This window comes from Geotrypetes seraphini, chromosome 8 (genome assembly GCF_902459505.1).
Source record: "Geotrypetes seraphini chromosome 8, aGeoSer1.1, whole genome shotgun sequence".
NCBI classification, from domain to species: Eukaryota; Metazoa; Chordata; class Amphibia; order Gymnophiona; family Dermophiidae; genus Geotrypetes; species Geotrypetes seraphini.
This window is the reverse complement of record NC_047091.1, coordinates 55,548,495-55,564,131: the sequence shown is the minus strand read 5'-3', so window position 1 is coordinate 55,564,131 and position 15,637 is coordinate 55,548,495. Positions and strand designations below refer to the sequence as shown.

Here is a 15,637-nt window from a genome sequence, read left to right as displayed (position 1 = left end):
TGAGCATTGAGAGCAGTGCGGGTATTCAGCGTGGCCATCTGTGCTAAAAACTGATAGCGCAGTTTGATAGAAGAGGCCATAAGTCTCCAGAGTTAAATCTTATGTACAGGACACTACTCATTTTCTCAGAATTTTGCAAACTTTGGATGTTCAATCTGATGATCTATTGGTCACTATGGATCTAGAGGCTTTATACAGCAACATCCGTCAGCAAGGAGCTCTGGATATTATCAATCACACCCTTCAAGCAGCATGTGCCAACCATAGGGTTCCTTAGCATTTCCTTATGGAATTATCTAAACTGGCACTACGGAAGAACTACTTTGAATTTGAGGGCACCTTTTTTTTATTCTTTTTTTTTTTTTTGCAGAAACATGGAGTAGCCATGGGTACTGCCATGGCCCCCAGTGCAGCGAACTTGTATGTTGCCAAGTTTGAGGAACAATTTTTATACAACTCCCCTTGGTTTTTTCGCATACAAGTTTGGCTGAGGTATACTGATGATATCTTTTTGGTATCAACAGACACTGAGACGACATTGGTACAATTTAAGAACTGGCTTAATTCCTTGAATTGTAATTTGAAATTCACTATGGTTTACCATAAGGAACAAATCACATATCTGGGCATTAAACTTCTCAAAATTGGTACAAAATTGGATACCACCGTTTACTGCAAAATGACTGATAGGAATACTTATTTGCATTTTGGCAGCTGTCATCTGGGGAGGTTGAAACAAGCCCTCCCTATCAGCCAATTTCTAAGGATTAGACAAATTTGCTCTACCAGTGGAGAATTTCGTAGGTAAGCTAAATCCATGTCCACACACTTCAAGAATAGAGGGTACCCGGACTGGACGATCAAGAATGCTTATCATCAGACGAAATATGCCAACCCTAAGTTGTTACTCCATTCTCGCCCCAAGGACACTATGAACAAAAAAATATGGGCTAGATTGACTAAGCAAACGATCGTGTACCGATCAGTTTGCAAGCCCTTTGCAACCCGATTTCCCTCCTGCACTATTCACTAACCTGTGTAGCGATCCAATTCCAATCTGGATATGCAAATGAGGGGAACTGCATGCAAAGTAGGCAGGGACGCGATTCACTAAAAAAAAATTCCCAATCCGACTGGGCTGGCCAATCAACCCAAAAAGCGACTGCTGGGGACCAGCTGCAAACTGCTTTCCGACTCTCCTGCTCCATTGCTGTCCTGCACTCTGCCCCGATCTTCCACTGCCGCCCTGCACTCTGCCCCGATCTTCAGGTTTTTTTCCTGCAAGCAACAATCCCGATCTTCCAGCCCTGCTTTTGCCCCCATGTCCTATCTGCCGCCTTCCCTGCTGTGCGAGCTCACGGGTTTAAGGCAGGGCTGCACGTCGCAGTGCAGCCCCGCTTTAAACCCACAGGCTCGCACTACAGGGAAGGCGGCAGAGAGCAGGGCATGACCAGCTGACAGTCGGTGAAAGGGAAGAGGCTGCTGCCACCGGGGTGGGGAGAGCAGGAGAGTCGGGGCCCGTTCAAACAGCAAGCCTGCTGAGTCTGTGGGGAAAAATGCTGCCCTTCCCCACAGTGCAGCCCGTGGTTTTAAAGCGGGGCTGCACTGCGGGAAAGGGCGGCATAGAGCAGGAGAGTCTAGGCGGCAAGAGCAGCTGGAAGGAGAGAGCAGGAGAGTCAGCGCTACAAAAAACAAACCAGCAATAAAAAAATTTTTAAAACCCAGACCCAAAACACATGTGCAGACCATCTGCAGAGAAAGCAGATGGTCTGCACATTCGTCAGGATCGCAAACTCGCGATCTGTGCAGTTGGAGGGAGGTGTTCCTCCAATCGCCCTAATTTAAATTTGTTCGCGTTGTGAATCAATCAAGCCTGGTGGAATTGGCCACGGACCGCCGACGGAAAAAAGGTTAGTGAATCTAGCCCTATGTGCCTTGACCTATCCTGACCATGCCAATGCTGTGGCTAATATAATAAAATACCAAAATATTAGGTACAATAAATATATACTTGACATTCATATGCAATTAACTCAAATTTAAATGTCTTTGCTGTATAAATACTCTTTTTGTTTTTTATTTATAATAATTATCAAAATAATTATTGTGTTGTACTCAGTCACCTCCACCCGGTCATATCATAGCAGATACACTGACCACGATCACTGAGGAACCATCATCGTCCAACACTGTTCCTGTATGAAGGATGTAAATTGAAGAACTAAGGCCAGTACTGGACAGACTTGCACGGTCTGTGTCCCATATGTGGTGATTTGGTGTAAGATGGGCTGGGGAGGGCATCAATGGGAACTCCACTAACTTGGAACATGAGGATGTTACTGGCCAGACTTTGTTAGACATCCTGCAAACAGAATGGTTGGATAGGCTGAAGTGAGTTTGAACGGTAAATTCAGCATTTGGAACCTAGGACAATACCAGGTGGACTTTACAGCCTATGACCCAGAAATACCAAAAAAGAGACAAGTTAATTTAATCAAGTATTTTTAATGGCTATAACTAATGGGCAGACTGGATGGACTGTTCAGGTCTTTATCTGCCATCATTTACTATGTTACCATGTATATTGCATGAACAGCATCGGAGATTGGGCTTTTACTAATAAGTTGAAATTGAATGCAAGTAAGATGAAGATTTTCTGGTTTATAACTCTTTACTTTCTGTTCCTTCATCTATCAGTTTACAATCAGGTTCTACTTTGCAAGTAGATAAAACGTCTAAAGTTCGGGGTATCTTTTAGACTCCTCTCTTACATTTGAAGATCAAATTTCCCTTATAAAAAAAATAATTTATATTCCGCATATCCTACAATTCTATGTGGATTACAAATTATTCAGGTACTCAAGCATTTTTCCCTAACTGTCTTGGTTGGCTCCCACTCTAACATAGTAGATGACAGCAGATAAAGACCCGAATAGTCCATCCAGTCTGCCCAACCTGATTCAATTAAAATTTTTTCTCTTAGCTATTTCTGGGCAAGAATCCAAAGCTCTACCTAATGTACCTGGGGCAATGGGGATTAAGTGACTAGCCCAGTGCAAGATTCAAACCCACAATCCACATACTCCCATTTATGGAGGAAGACTTTATGAGGAAGCTTAGATTAGTGAAATCTTGTTGTTTTAACATCATTTTACAGTTTTGGTCCAGATGTTAGTGTTGCCTCAACTCGATTACTGTAATTCTTTATATTTGAACTTAAAATCAAAACTGTTTAAAAAGCTGTAGTTGCTCCAAAATACTGCACTGTGGTTAATATTTGGTCTACAAAGATATGGAAGTGTTGCCTCTATACAAGTTTAAATCTGCTTGTATAGTTCATTGTATATTACAAACTGATTCTTCAGATAATTTGACCTGCTTTTTCTTATTTGCATCATTCTTCCACTAAACTTTATGGTACTTTATTATTACATTATCCTCAGGTTAGAGGAGTACAGTATAAATGACAGTTTAAGTCCTCTTTTGTTTATGCTGTTATTACAATCTAGAATAACTTACCTGTTCAAATAAGGACTGAAGTAAATTACATAAGGTTTCATAATAAACTAAAAAGTTTTTTTTAATATGATTTAGTATAATTCTTATTATATGATAATATTTTAAATACTAATTGCCTCTGTATGTCTTTGTACTGTCCCGCATGGACTACTGTAATGGTCTATTTGCTGGCCTGCCACATAAGGATCTAAAATGGCTGCAAAGAATACAAAATGCAGCAGTGAGGCTCCTGAAAAACCTCAGCCATTTCGATCACATCTCCACAGCACTGACTGAAGCATACTGGCTCCCGATGAAAAAGCGAGCCATCTTCAAATTCTTACTATTTGGCTTCAAACGATTCCATGACATGGTGCCACAATACATAGTCAGGCAAACTTACCATATACCACTCAAAACAATTGCTCAACAAGCGAACTGGCTTAGTATTCCGCCAGTACATCTTCTCCACTTAGAAAGTGCTCACAAGTGCTCCCAATTCAGTGACAATGCTATGGAATCAACTACCTCACCACATCAGAGACATAGACAACCTCTTATCCTTCAGGAAAGCTGTGAAAACAGCCTTATTCACTAACCAATTCAGCCTATAAATTAAATACCACCACTACAGATCTTGCATACTTAACTGTCAGAAGATATGGCTTGATGGGTCAGAAGATGTCACCTGATAATAATTGTTGTCTAGAAGTTAACTGTTTCAACCACTTGTAACCACTATATTTCTCTTAGGTATTGTTTGATAAATACTGTCTAGAAATTAACTGATCTGGCCACACGTAAATCCTATACTACTCTCTCAAGTATTGTATAATACCAAAGGTAATCACTATATCACTCTCATGTATTGTCTAATGGTGCTTAAAAAAATCTGTATATACCTCTGTAACCCTTTCTAGGTTTCTAGGAAGGATAAGCTAGAAAACAAATGTTCTGTATTACCTCAGTCTGTTCCCGCTCCTTAGTTAAACTGGGTGTATCTGATTTGTAACCTGTTTCGGGCTCCTAGGGGAATACAGACTAAATAACCAAATAAATAAATATAGGTCACACAAATAAAAAATGGCAGCCCTCAGGGTCACTTATTATTTTACATACTTGCCACTGTCTTGGATTAGTCACATGATGGGAAGTTACATTCCCCTACAGCTTCACAGGCTCTACAAGCAGTAAGTATGCTTAGTTGTGTTCCTTTTATTTTCCCTACCTTTAAACGTTTTCTTTTTTTCCCCTAATCATGGGTACAGGGCTATAGCTTAATGATTCTGCCAGATATGCACTGCCTTTTATAAAACAAATCAATTGTGCCATCAGACAGATTTTTTTGTTTTACAAATTCTGATAGATCCACACAGCTCTATCATGCATGGTGTGAATAAACTATGCAAGTGTAGTTGCTGAACATTGGCTTGGCCAGCTAAATCCAAGATGGTGAACGGATACGGCCTTGGCATTGAATATCTGGGAGATAGCTGGGCTGCCTCCAGTGGTCTTAATATCAGGCCTACAATATATTGTGGATCTATTGTTTTTCTTTTTTTAAATATATATTCCTAGAAGATCTTTGCTTTCTTCACTTTATTTGTTGTCTCTTTCTGATTACAACAGATTACAATATATGAGGGCTTGTGTTTTTCCATACTTTGGCCATTCTCTTTGGAATTGTGCTCCTTTAGATTTTTGATTGGAACAAAATTTTCTTACTTTTAGGGAAAAAAAACCCTTAGGACATTTTTTTGAACAAGCTTTTCCCATCTCAATTTAGTGACTTGAGATTTAGGTGAATAGATTTTTTTTTTTATTGTTTTGAATCTGTTTTGCAGTCATAGATGTTATAGGATATGGAATTAATCCCCCCTCCCCACCCCCCACCCCTGTTTTAATAAGCTGTGATAGAGGTTTCTACCACAGCCTGGAGCACTAAATGCTCCAATGCTGCTCCGACACTCAAATAATTCCTATGAGCATTGGAGCAGCATCGGAGCATCCTCTACCATGGCTTAGAAAAAGAGAGCCTAAATCTTTTATGCTATATTTAATCTTTTATTTCTAAGCCTCCTCAAACAAGTATGGGTAAGAGGGAAATCAAATGCTGCTAAATAATTGTCCTGGTATGCCCATCACAAAACGGACTTTAGAAAACTGACTTACTTCATGTATACAGTTCTGCTATGAACAAGTGGATGCTCTGCTCAGATTCAGGTCTCATCATATTAGAGCAACTGCAACGATGGCTCCGTTAAAGTCTCCCTCACTAAATACCATCTGCCTTCATACTTTTACTGCATCTTATTGTTTGCATTAAGCCTCAGTAAGAGGCATTGTCGTTGGTCAAGTAATGTCCAATCTGTCTCTATAGACTAATATCTCTCACAATCAACTATGCAGGCTGTTCAAAGAACCATGAAAATATGAAACTTGAGCAGCTCTAAGCTTCAAGGATCTTCCAATAACCCAGTTCTGCTTGTCAACAGATAAAGCAATGTTGCATATCGGTAAATTTGATAAGGCACATTTCCTTTCATCTCCCCTAAAAATTGTTTGCACTGAACTTTAAAACCAACTGTGGAGCTGCAGAGATTGTTGTTTGCAGTCAGGGCAGTAGCGTAGCAAGGGAAGGAGGTGCACGGCAATGCTACCTCATGAACCCCCCCCCTGCATGCTTTTCCATAATGCACACTCACACTCATGTGCCTTTTCCCTGTTGCCCCCCCAAAAAAAAAAAAACCTCTTCAAAATCTTTGACAGGAGAAGCAGCATCTTCTAGTTGCTGCTCGTATCAGCCTCAGCTCTCCCTCTGATGTCATTTCCTGGTCCTGCAACTAAGAAGTGACTTCAGATGGAGAGCTAAGGGCAGAGCAATCAGCAGATAGGAGATGCTGCTCGCTGCCACCAAAGAGTTTGAAGAGGTGCTGGTACCCCAACAAGATGGTGCCTGGGTTAGTCCATCCCCTCCACGTGCCTTCCTCTCTATGCTACTGGATATACAATTCTGAGCTGTAGGAGGGCAATTCTATCTTGGTACCATCAGATGACATCACTCACTCGTGTGTCTTATCAATGCTGCTGTCTACAAAAAAACTTGTTACATGCGAACAGCATTGCTTTCCTTGTATACTGTAATATACACCGATGACTGGTTTTACTAGAAGAATGGTATGAAACCCAAAATGAAACAATCAATATTATATATTAAAAAATAACCATCTTCAATGCATTTTCTTATAGAGTCGCCCATTGAGCCCACACATATCATTTGCCGATCAGTGTCCAATGTCATCTGCTCTGTCCTCTTTGGAAGCCGCTTTGACTATGAAGATAAAGTTTTTCAAGCCCTCGCCCGCTCGATTGATGATAACTTTAAGCTAATAAGCTCTGCTTGGGGAACGGTCAGTGCTTGCAGACTTCTTTCATAGTAAACTTCAGATATATAACTATGATATCAAGGAAAAATCCTGCTCCTTTAGAGTTATTTCACTGAGTAGTCAATAGCTGATGTAGTGGTCATTGGGTGGAATATCACTGACTTTGGGAGACAGCCAGTCCTCTCTGTGGAAGCTTATAATACCTTTATCAGACTATACATTTCATTCAGAGTACATATTTGATGTAGTTCTTAACTAAACAGACTATTTACAAGGAAAATTTGTGTACAGACTGTATTGTACAGAAATATGTCCAATGAATACATCTAAAAAATGCCGATAAAGTCAGTAGAAACAGTTTGGATTTGGATTTAGAGCACACATTTTTCAGTAGTCATTTAAGATGAGTTTATTACATTCGATTACTGTATTGCATATGTCTCTCTCATAGGGTCCCCTATAACTCTAAGCAGGAGCTACAAACCTTTTTAAAGTGCTTATGGGAGGAAATAGTATTTTCATGCTAAGACCAATTCATAGGATGAAATTAAAAATAGAATAAAACTAGATCTGTGAACAACTTCAGTTGTGATGTTCCATACAAATATATCTCTCCTCTGCTCTGTCATTTCCAGTGGTACAATATCTATCCAGAAATCATGGGTTGTTTGCCAGGACCTCACAAACAGATAATGACAAATCATGAAGTTCTAAGACCCATTTTTCAAGAAAAAATCAAGGCTCATCAAGAGACATTGGACCCCAACAATCCTAGAGATTACATCGATGTTTTCCTCATCAAAATGGAGAAGGTAAGATTCAGGGGGCTGAGCTACTTACCATAAACTCTGCTGCTCAGAGATGGTAAGAAAAGCACAGTAACTTACCATAACGTAAAAGTGCATTGCCACTTTAAGTTTTTAGAAACTTCTCAACTGCCCGCACCATGCAAGTGTGAGTGCCTGCCCACCTAATGTAGGCTCACGGTACCTCAGTTCTGTAAGCAAGCTAAGAAGCCAACCAGAGGAAGTGGGTGGGATATGAGAATATCTGCCTGTTGTTCCCAGATAACACCTCTTACGCTAAGTAACTATGCTTTATCCTAGGACAAGCAGTCAGCATATTCTCACATGTGGAATTCCCTAGTTTACTGTAATGAGATGGAGGTAGAGTTGGTCATTAAGAAGAAAATAAATTCTATAATACTGCTTAGCCAAAATGACCATCTCATCTAGAATAGGATTCTAGATAGTAGTGAGATGTGAATGTGTGAATTGAGGACCAAGTAGCTGCTTTGTAAATTTCATCAATGGAAGTGGAGCATAAGAAAGCTTTTGATGCTGTAACACGTCCCTCAAGCTGCAGCCCAGCCTGAGCATAGAAGAAGAAAATACAGGCCACTAACCATGTGGAAATAGTTCTCTTGGTTACAGAGAGGCCCAATCATTTAAGATCAAAATAGATGAACAGTTCAGATGAAGTCCTATGTGGCTTTGTCCTTTGTATGTAATAAATCAAGGAATGCTTACAGTCCAAATTGTGTAGAGCTGTTTCTCCAGGATAAGAACGAGGCTTTGGGGAAAAAACTGGAAGCATAATGGATTGATTCAGGTGAAATTCCGTGACTACTTTTGAGAGGAATTTAGGATGGGTCCTGAGAACCACCTTGTAATGATGAAATACTGTGTACAGTGGATTCAAAAACAATGCTTGAAGTTCACTCAATCGACGAGCAGAAGTGATAGAGATCAATAAGACCACTTTCCAAGTGAGAAACTTAAGATGAGTAGATGTCAGTGGTTCAAATGGTGGCTTCATCAGACTGACAAGGACTACATTAAGTTCCCAGACAACTGGAGATGACTTGAGTAGAGGTTTGGATTTGAAAAGTCCTTTCATAAACCGGGAAACACGAGGATGAGTGGCCAGAGGTTTATTGTTGACAGGAGCAAGGAAAGCACTAATAGCTCTGATCAAAGTGATCTTAAGTAAATGGAGACGATAATCCAACACTGAAGGAAGAGCACTCTCTAATGTGGGGGGATGTGAAACAGCAAACCCCTGGAAAGATTTGTTGGATCCATGCACCACTGCAGAAACTGGCGAAGAGGTGAGTTGACTGTGATCCTTTGAGATAAGGGATTGAGAGCTTGAGACCATTGAGATGCTAGGGTCCACTAAGCTGATCTGAGATGAAGTCGTGTGATGTGGTAATATGAACTGTGGATGCCAAGTGACCTATGAGTCACATCATCTGTCTTGCTGAGATGGTTTGTAAAGTGGAGATCTGATTGCAAAGATGAAGTAAGGTGTCTTTGTCTTTGATGAGGTAGAAAAGCCCATAGAAGAGTAGTACTGAGTATGGCTCCTATGAATTTCAGCCGTTAAGAGGGATTTGCTATCTAAGTTTGTTTGTTGGGAATGATGTGACCCTTGGGAGGAGGAAAACAAGTTTTTCATTAGCGTGAAGATGGCCTTCGACCTGTTCAAAAACTTGGATAGCAGATTAGTGAAATGTGCCTTTTTTGTTTCATGTGCTGCTAGTTTGTATTCTTGCAGAAGGCTTTTCCATGTGAATTTGTCCTCAGCGCTATGTGTTTTGCACCAAGTTCTTTCTGATTTCCTAACTTTTCTATTTTGTTCTCTCAGATCTTCTGTTAACCAGGGCAATGAGAAGGATCATGCATTCATTCTAGTCTCTTTGACTTTCACTAAGTTCTCATAGAGTGTTTTAATACATGTGTGCCATGCCAGTGCTTCTCCTGTAGGGAGCTGGTCATTGGTCCTGCACTTAGTTCTAGTTTGGAAATGCCGAGGGAAAATGAGTTAAGGTTGGCTGACTTGGGGTCAAATGCGATAGTTTTCTGTGATTTTGTTTAGTCCATGGCCCAATAAACTTTGATGTGTAGGTTGAACGTGATTATATGGTGGTCAGTCAAGGGCACCAGGATGTTGGTCGATGAAGTTGATTTGTGGTCGATTAGCAGACCGACTGAGATAAAGATCAGGTTCAGTGTGTTTTCAGAGGAGTGTATGGGGGAGTTGACTTGTTGGACGAATCCAAGATCAGTGTCTTGATGAAATCTCATGGAGCGCGAATGACTTCTGAGTTGTCTGTAAAGTTGAAGTCTCTATAGAATTCAAGAGGGGCTGGGATAGGCAAGTTGGATTTCTTAGAGAGAGGAAGAGATAATGGTTACTGCGGATGGGCAGACTAGATGGACCATTTGGCCTTTGTCTGCCGTCATGTTTCTATGATTTATTTGTGATCTACTGACAGGTTGCTTATAATAGTTAGTAGTTTATCAAAAACAGATATAGGGGAGAAGGGGGCTCTATAGATTAGGATGAATATGATTTTTTTTTGTCGTGGCCTATTGAGAAAATGAGGCATTCTAGGTTTTTTAGTGAAATGGCGTTTATTTGGTGTGGATTTAACTTGGATTTGGTGATCACTGCCACCCCTCCCCTTTTTTTGTCAGGGTGAAAACATGCTAGTGCTTTGTAGCCCTGTGGGAATAGCACATCCAAGGGGCCCCTTCATTATCTTTTAGCCATGTTTCTGTTTCTGATAGGATATCCCATTTGTAGTCCATGATGGTGTCTGTTCAGATAAGATCCTTGTCATTTTCAGATCTGCCATTTACTAGAGCTGCTGAGACAGTGTTGGTTTTGGGCATACCTGTATATGTGTTGGTCCTAATTTTTATGAGGTTGGAGGTTCAGAGCTGCTGTGGGCTTAATGTGGAAGCAGTTAGGTCTCCATATTGGCCCTTTCCCATGATGATAGGAATGTGGAATGTTATCATGGAAAATATGAATGTGATAACCAGGAGGGGGGCTCGGTGTATTTGTTTATATGGAGGTAGTGTGGAGCATTGTTTTAGGCCTGGTCCTACTTGGTTCGCATGAAGGGCCACACATGGCCCTTTGGCAGGGCCCGCCTGGGTGTTGGTCCTTTATGGGCCAAAGATCGCTAGGCAGGAACTGAGTTGGCTGGGAGCCAGATGTGAAGAGGTGAAAATTTTTTCTGTGGGGTAAGAAGGAATGCAATGTAAAAGGTCTTCCTCTTTACCTTTCTGGTTCATGGTGGTGCTAGGTGGCGGTGATTCCTGGCCCTTTAATGGGCCAAAGATCGCTGGGTGGGAACTGCGTCAGCCGGAAGCCGGAAATGAAAAGGCGAAAAGTCATTCGGTGAGGTAAGGAGGGACGCAATGCAAAAGGTCTTCCTCCATACTCTTCTGGTTCATGTTGGTGCTTGGCGGTGGCAGCGGCTCCTGGCTGACAACAGAAAGTTATTAAAAGTTGTTAAATGGGGAGTATGTGGCACAGTGGTTAGAGCTACAGCCTCAGCACCCTGAGGTTGTGGGTTCAAATCTCATGCTGCTTCTTGTGACCCAGGGCAAGTCACTTAATCTCCTATTGCCACCTGAATGTAAACCACTTAGGCTATAAGTGGTATATAAATACTAAAAATAATAAATAAATCACAAGAAGATTATGAAAAGTTGCAAAAGGACCTTGAGATTGGAAGACTCAGCAGCCAAATAGCAGATGACATTTAATATGAGCAAGTGCAAAGTGATGCATGAAGGAAAGAGGAATCCAAATTATAGCTATAAGGTTCCACAGTACAAGTCTTAATTCTTTATTTTTATCATGTTCTAGTACTTAAACTGAATTTGATTTATTTTTGTCAACTTTTCAATTTTTGGCCTTTGAGCCACCTCAAGCCTCTTTTCCTCCCAGGAGCATTGATCATTTTCAGGATACCTTTCACTTGAACTCCCCGGGCCATTGAGCCATTGATTTAACGTTGGCCATTTTCTTCTCAATACCGAGAAGTTTTAAGAAATGCTTTTGATGTAATTAGACCATCTCAGGCTTTGACCCATGTAACTGCTGTGTCCAGTGTCTAGGTCTTGAACAGCAGGACATCTGTCTCCATATGCAATAATTTCAATATTGTCCAGTTGATATAGTAACTGCAAGCAATCTGTAAGTGTGCTACTCAGGTGTCTCATTTATGGCATTTGCTACTGTTGACAATCCAAAATAAAGTGAGTTTTTAAAAATATATTCTTGAAGTGATATAGAATCAATATTAGGATTAATTTTTGATAGTTAATGCCCAGTCTGAACAAAATTAGTAGCAGGTTGTAAGCTTGAAATTTTTGGGTGGCCCTCAGAGCATATTCACACTGCAACCCTTTTTATGATAAAGTTGGAGACTACCGCTTTAGCTGTGTATATGAGTCTCATTTTTTGAACACATACACATGCCCATCTTAATATAATGTATTTGGCATCTTTCCTTTATGGTTCTGTGAAATATGTTTAACATGTTATTAATGAATGGCACAGGACTCTTATACTTTGAAATTTTAGTTTTGAGCAATCTAGTATTAGAGAATGACACGGGGAGCGATCCCCGCAGGGAGCCGCGGCGTGGCTGCGGTTTGGCTGCAGGTTATGGAGACTCCATAGCCAAATCGCCGCAGACACGGGGACAAAAGTTTTCACCGCCCGCAAAAACGGTGAAAAGATTTGTCCCCGCAGGCAAATGTACCCCCTTCTATGTACCGCTATTTACCTTGTCTTCACCGTGTGTCTTTGGTTCGGGACCGGGTGTCAGATTTTTTTCCGGCGGCCATGTTTGTCTCCGCCATGTGGTCTGTCTCCTCCAACTCTCTCTACCCGACTTGCACGTTGCCGCATTGACTCCGCCCCCTAATATACAGGCTCTTCATTGGTCAGTTCTTTTTGCTGGATTGGATTCACTTTTCACTCATTTCACTGGGAGGAGCTGAAAGCCTGAAAACTTCGTCAGGTACAAGTAAGTGTTCTCCCCGGCTGATTTAGATGACCGCCCAGCTAATCCTGCTCCTTCCCGGGCTGACTCGCGCTGAAAATTTTGTTTGACGCCTGCCTATTTTTTTTTTTTTTTGCCAGCATGCTTTTACTTGCTTCGGGCCTTCCTCGTTGCCGGGACCTGCCTACTTTCTGTTTCCGCGAAGGCAGGACCCGGCAGCGAGGAAGGCCCGAAGCAAGTAAAAGCAGCAAGTTGTAAGCTTCCCTCTGGGGCTCTATCGTGTGCGTGCCGGCTTCCCTTCTCTCCCCCCCCCCCGGGACGCTACTTCTGGTTTCGGAGGGAAGAGAAGGGAAGCCAGCACGCACACAATAGAGCCCCGGAGGGAAGCTTACAACTTGCTGCTTTTACTTGCTTCGGGCCTTCCTCGCTGCCGGGTCCTGCCTTCGCGGAAACAGAAAGTAGGCAGGTCCCGGCAACGAGGAAGGCCCGAAGCAAGTAAAAGCAGCAAGTGTAGTGGTATACCATTTGAGAAAAAAAAAAACACCCGGACATCGGACCTGATTCTGCTTGCTCTCGCCACGGACACGGACCGACACGGACCTCAGATTTTTAAGGCGGTACGGATTTAGATCCGCGAGGTCCGTCAGGTCCGCGTTTTACCCCTTCCCCAACCTTGGTGCTTATTGTGGTCAGCCAGGAAGAATGAAATAAAAAAAGTTCAAGTTTAGTCAAGCTGTGATTTGAACTTTATAGGCTTTTTTTTTTTCCATCCTTTAACTGGTAGGCAGAAGAAAGCTCCATTTATTAATCTTGCAAAGTCTGATACAGGAAAAGCTAGAAGTGCATCAGGATTTAAGGAGCTTGGGGTGTGCAAATCTACTTAATGCAGAGATTACAGAGTAAAACAAAATCACTTTTCTATTTCACTGCAGCTCTATGAGGTTCTTTTGCCCTTAGCTATAGTCAAATGATGGATAGGAATATGTTTATTTCATTTAAGGAAAACAATATTTTTTCTGAGTATCCTTTAAATCAGTGGTTCCCAACCCTGTCCTGGAGGAACACCAGGCCAATTGGGTTTTCAGGCTAGCCCTAATGAATATGCATGAAGCAAATTTGCATGCCTATCACTTCCATCATATGCAAATCTCTCTCATGCATATTCATTAGGGCTAGCCTGAAAACCCGATTGGCCTGGTGTTCTTCCAGGACAGGGTTGGGAATCACTGCTTTAAATAATGGTTCACAAATTAATTCAGCCTGTTTTAAGGCTAGGTTTTGTTTTTCACATTATTGCTTCTGTTTTTATAATCCTTAAAAAAAATAAGGGGCAATTCTCCAAGTGGGTTCTTCCTCGTAGGTACCCTGAGACTGTACAGGGAACGCCTATTCTATAGCAGTGAATGGGCTCCCAGGTTCCATTACAGAATGGTAGCATATAGCCTTAGATTCAGGCACCTTACAGTTAAAGCAGCCATAGAGCTGACGTAACTAAGCATGTCCACTTGTGGGAGAAATGATTTTATTTTCAGTTTAGTGATCAAAATGTGTCTGTTTTGAGAATTTATATCTGCTGTCTATATTTTGCACGATGGCCCCCTTTTACTAAATCGCAATAGCGGTTTTTAGCACAGGGAGCCTATGAGCATCGAAAGCAGTGCAGGGCATTCAGCGCATCTCCCTGTGCTAAAAACCGCTATTGCAATTTAGTAAAAGGGGAGGGGGTATATTTGTCTATTTTTGTATAGTTGTTCCTGAGGTGACATTGCATAAAATCATCTGCCTTGACCTCTTTGAAAACCTGCGGAATATATATGGGGTGGGGGAAAATTAGTGATAGAAAAATTGTATGAAAAATTACTATTTTCAATTTAGTGATCAAAATGTGTCAGTTTTGAGAATTTATATCAGTTATCTATATTTTGCATTATATTTGTCTATTTTTCTATAGTTGTTTCTGAAGTGACATTGCATATTTTAGTCATCTGTCTTGACCTCTTTGAAAAATGAAACAAATATTAATTAATATTTTCTCTGCATACAGTGTGCTTTGTGTTTCTTTTAATTTTGTGGTTACCATAATGAATTAATATTATATACAGTAGTGTACATGAAAAATGAATGGAAGAAATTGCATTACAATTAGTACTATTTACTATTATGATGGGGATGGGGGTCAGGGGTGTGCATTCCAGCTACCAGCACATCTTCAGAGAGGGCATTCTCTATTGCAGGAAGGACTGTGGAAGAAAGGAGAACTAGACTGAATCCAAAGATTGTAGATGATTTGTTGTTCATCCACGGGTTAAAAAATAAGGACAATTAAAAGTACAGGTTGTGTTTTGTTTTTGTATAGTTAACTAAGTTGTAAAGTTGTAAAGAATGTTTCCTTTATACGTTAATAAAGATAAGTATATAAAATCATACCTGTTTGAGGCTTTTATGCATGCTGCGGTGACGGTGACGGGGCGGTGAATGGGATGGCAGTGGCGGTGACGGGGCGGTGAAAGGGATGGCGGTGACGGTGACAGGGCGGTAAAGGGAATGGCGGTAACGGGGAAGTGCAGAGGATAGTCGGCCGGGGACGGGGCGGTGACGGGGACAAATTTTTTCCCCGTGTCATTCTCTATCTAGTATATAAGACACATTACTGGAAGGTTCTATAATATAAACAACTTTACAAAATAGTTATAAGGAATATGTGACCCTGAGGGAATATTCTAAATCTCAAATAATCCTACAGGTAGACTTTGAGAAATGGATGACTCTAGGGCAGTGTATCGCAAACTGTGTGCCACGGCACATTAGATTCCAAGTGTGCCATGAGATTCCAGCAAGGAGGAGAGGTGCTGACGACTCTCCTCCTCTCCCCCATTAGCAAAGGGACAGGTTCAGGGTCCGGCCAAAGGGCCCCCCCGCACATGTGCGGATGTTGAAGTGA

The 15,637-nt window shown here is 41.4% G+C and overlaps 1 protein-coding gene across 1 annotated transcript in view; it reads left to right on the top strand.

Moving 5' to 3' along the window:
- The window catches only part of LOC117365633 (cytochrome P450 2F2-like), a 102,775-nt gene that overhangs the window by 60,354 nt on the left and 26,784 nt on the right, over nt 1-15,637 (top strand). Inside the window, exons 5-6 of the mRNA XM_033956222.1 lie at nt 6,748-6,908; nt 7,520-7,696. Coding sequence (XP_033812113.1) covers nt 6,748-6,908; nt 7,520-7,696 — 338 coding nt within the window. The remainder of the gene's footprint in view (nt 1-6,747; nt 6,909-7,519; nt 7,697-15,637) is intronic.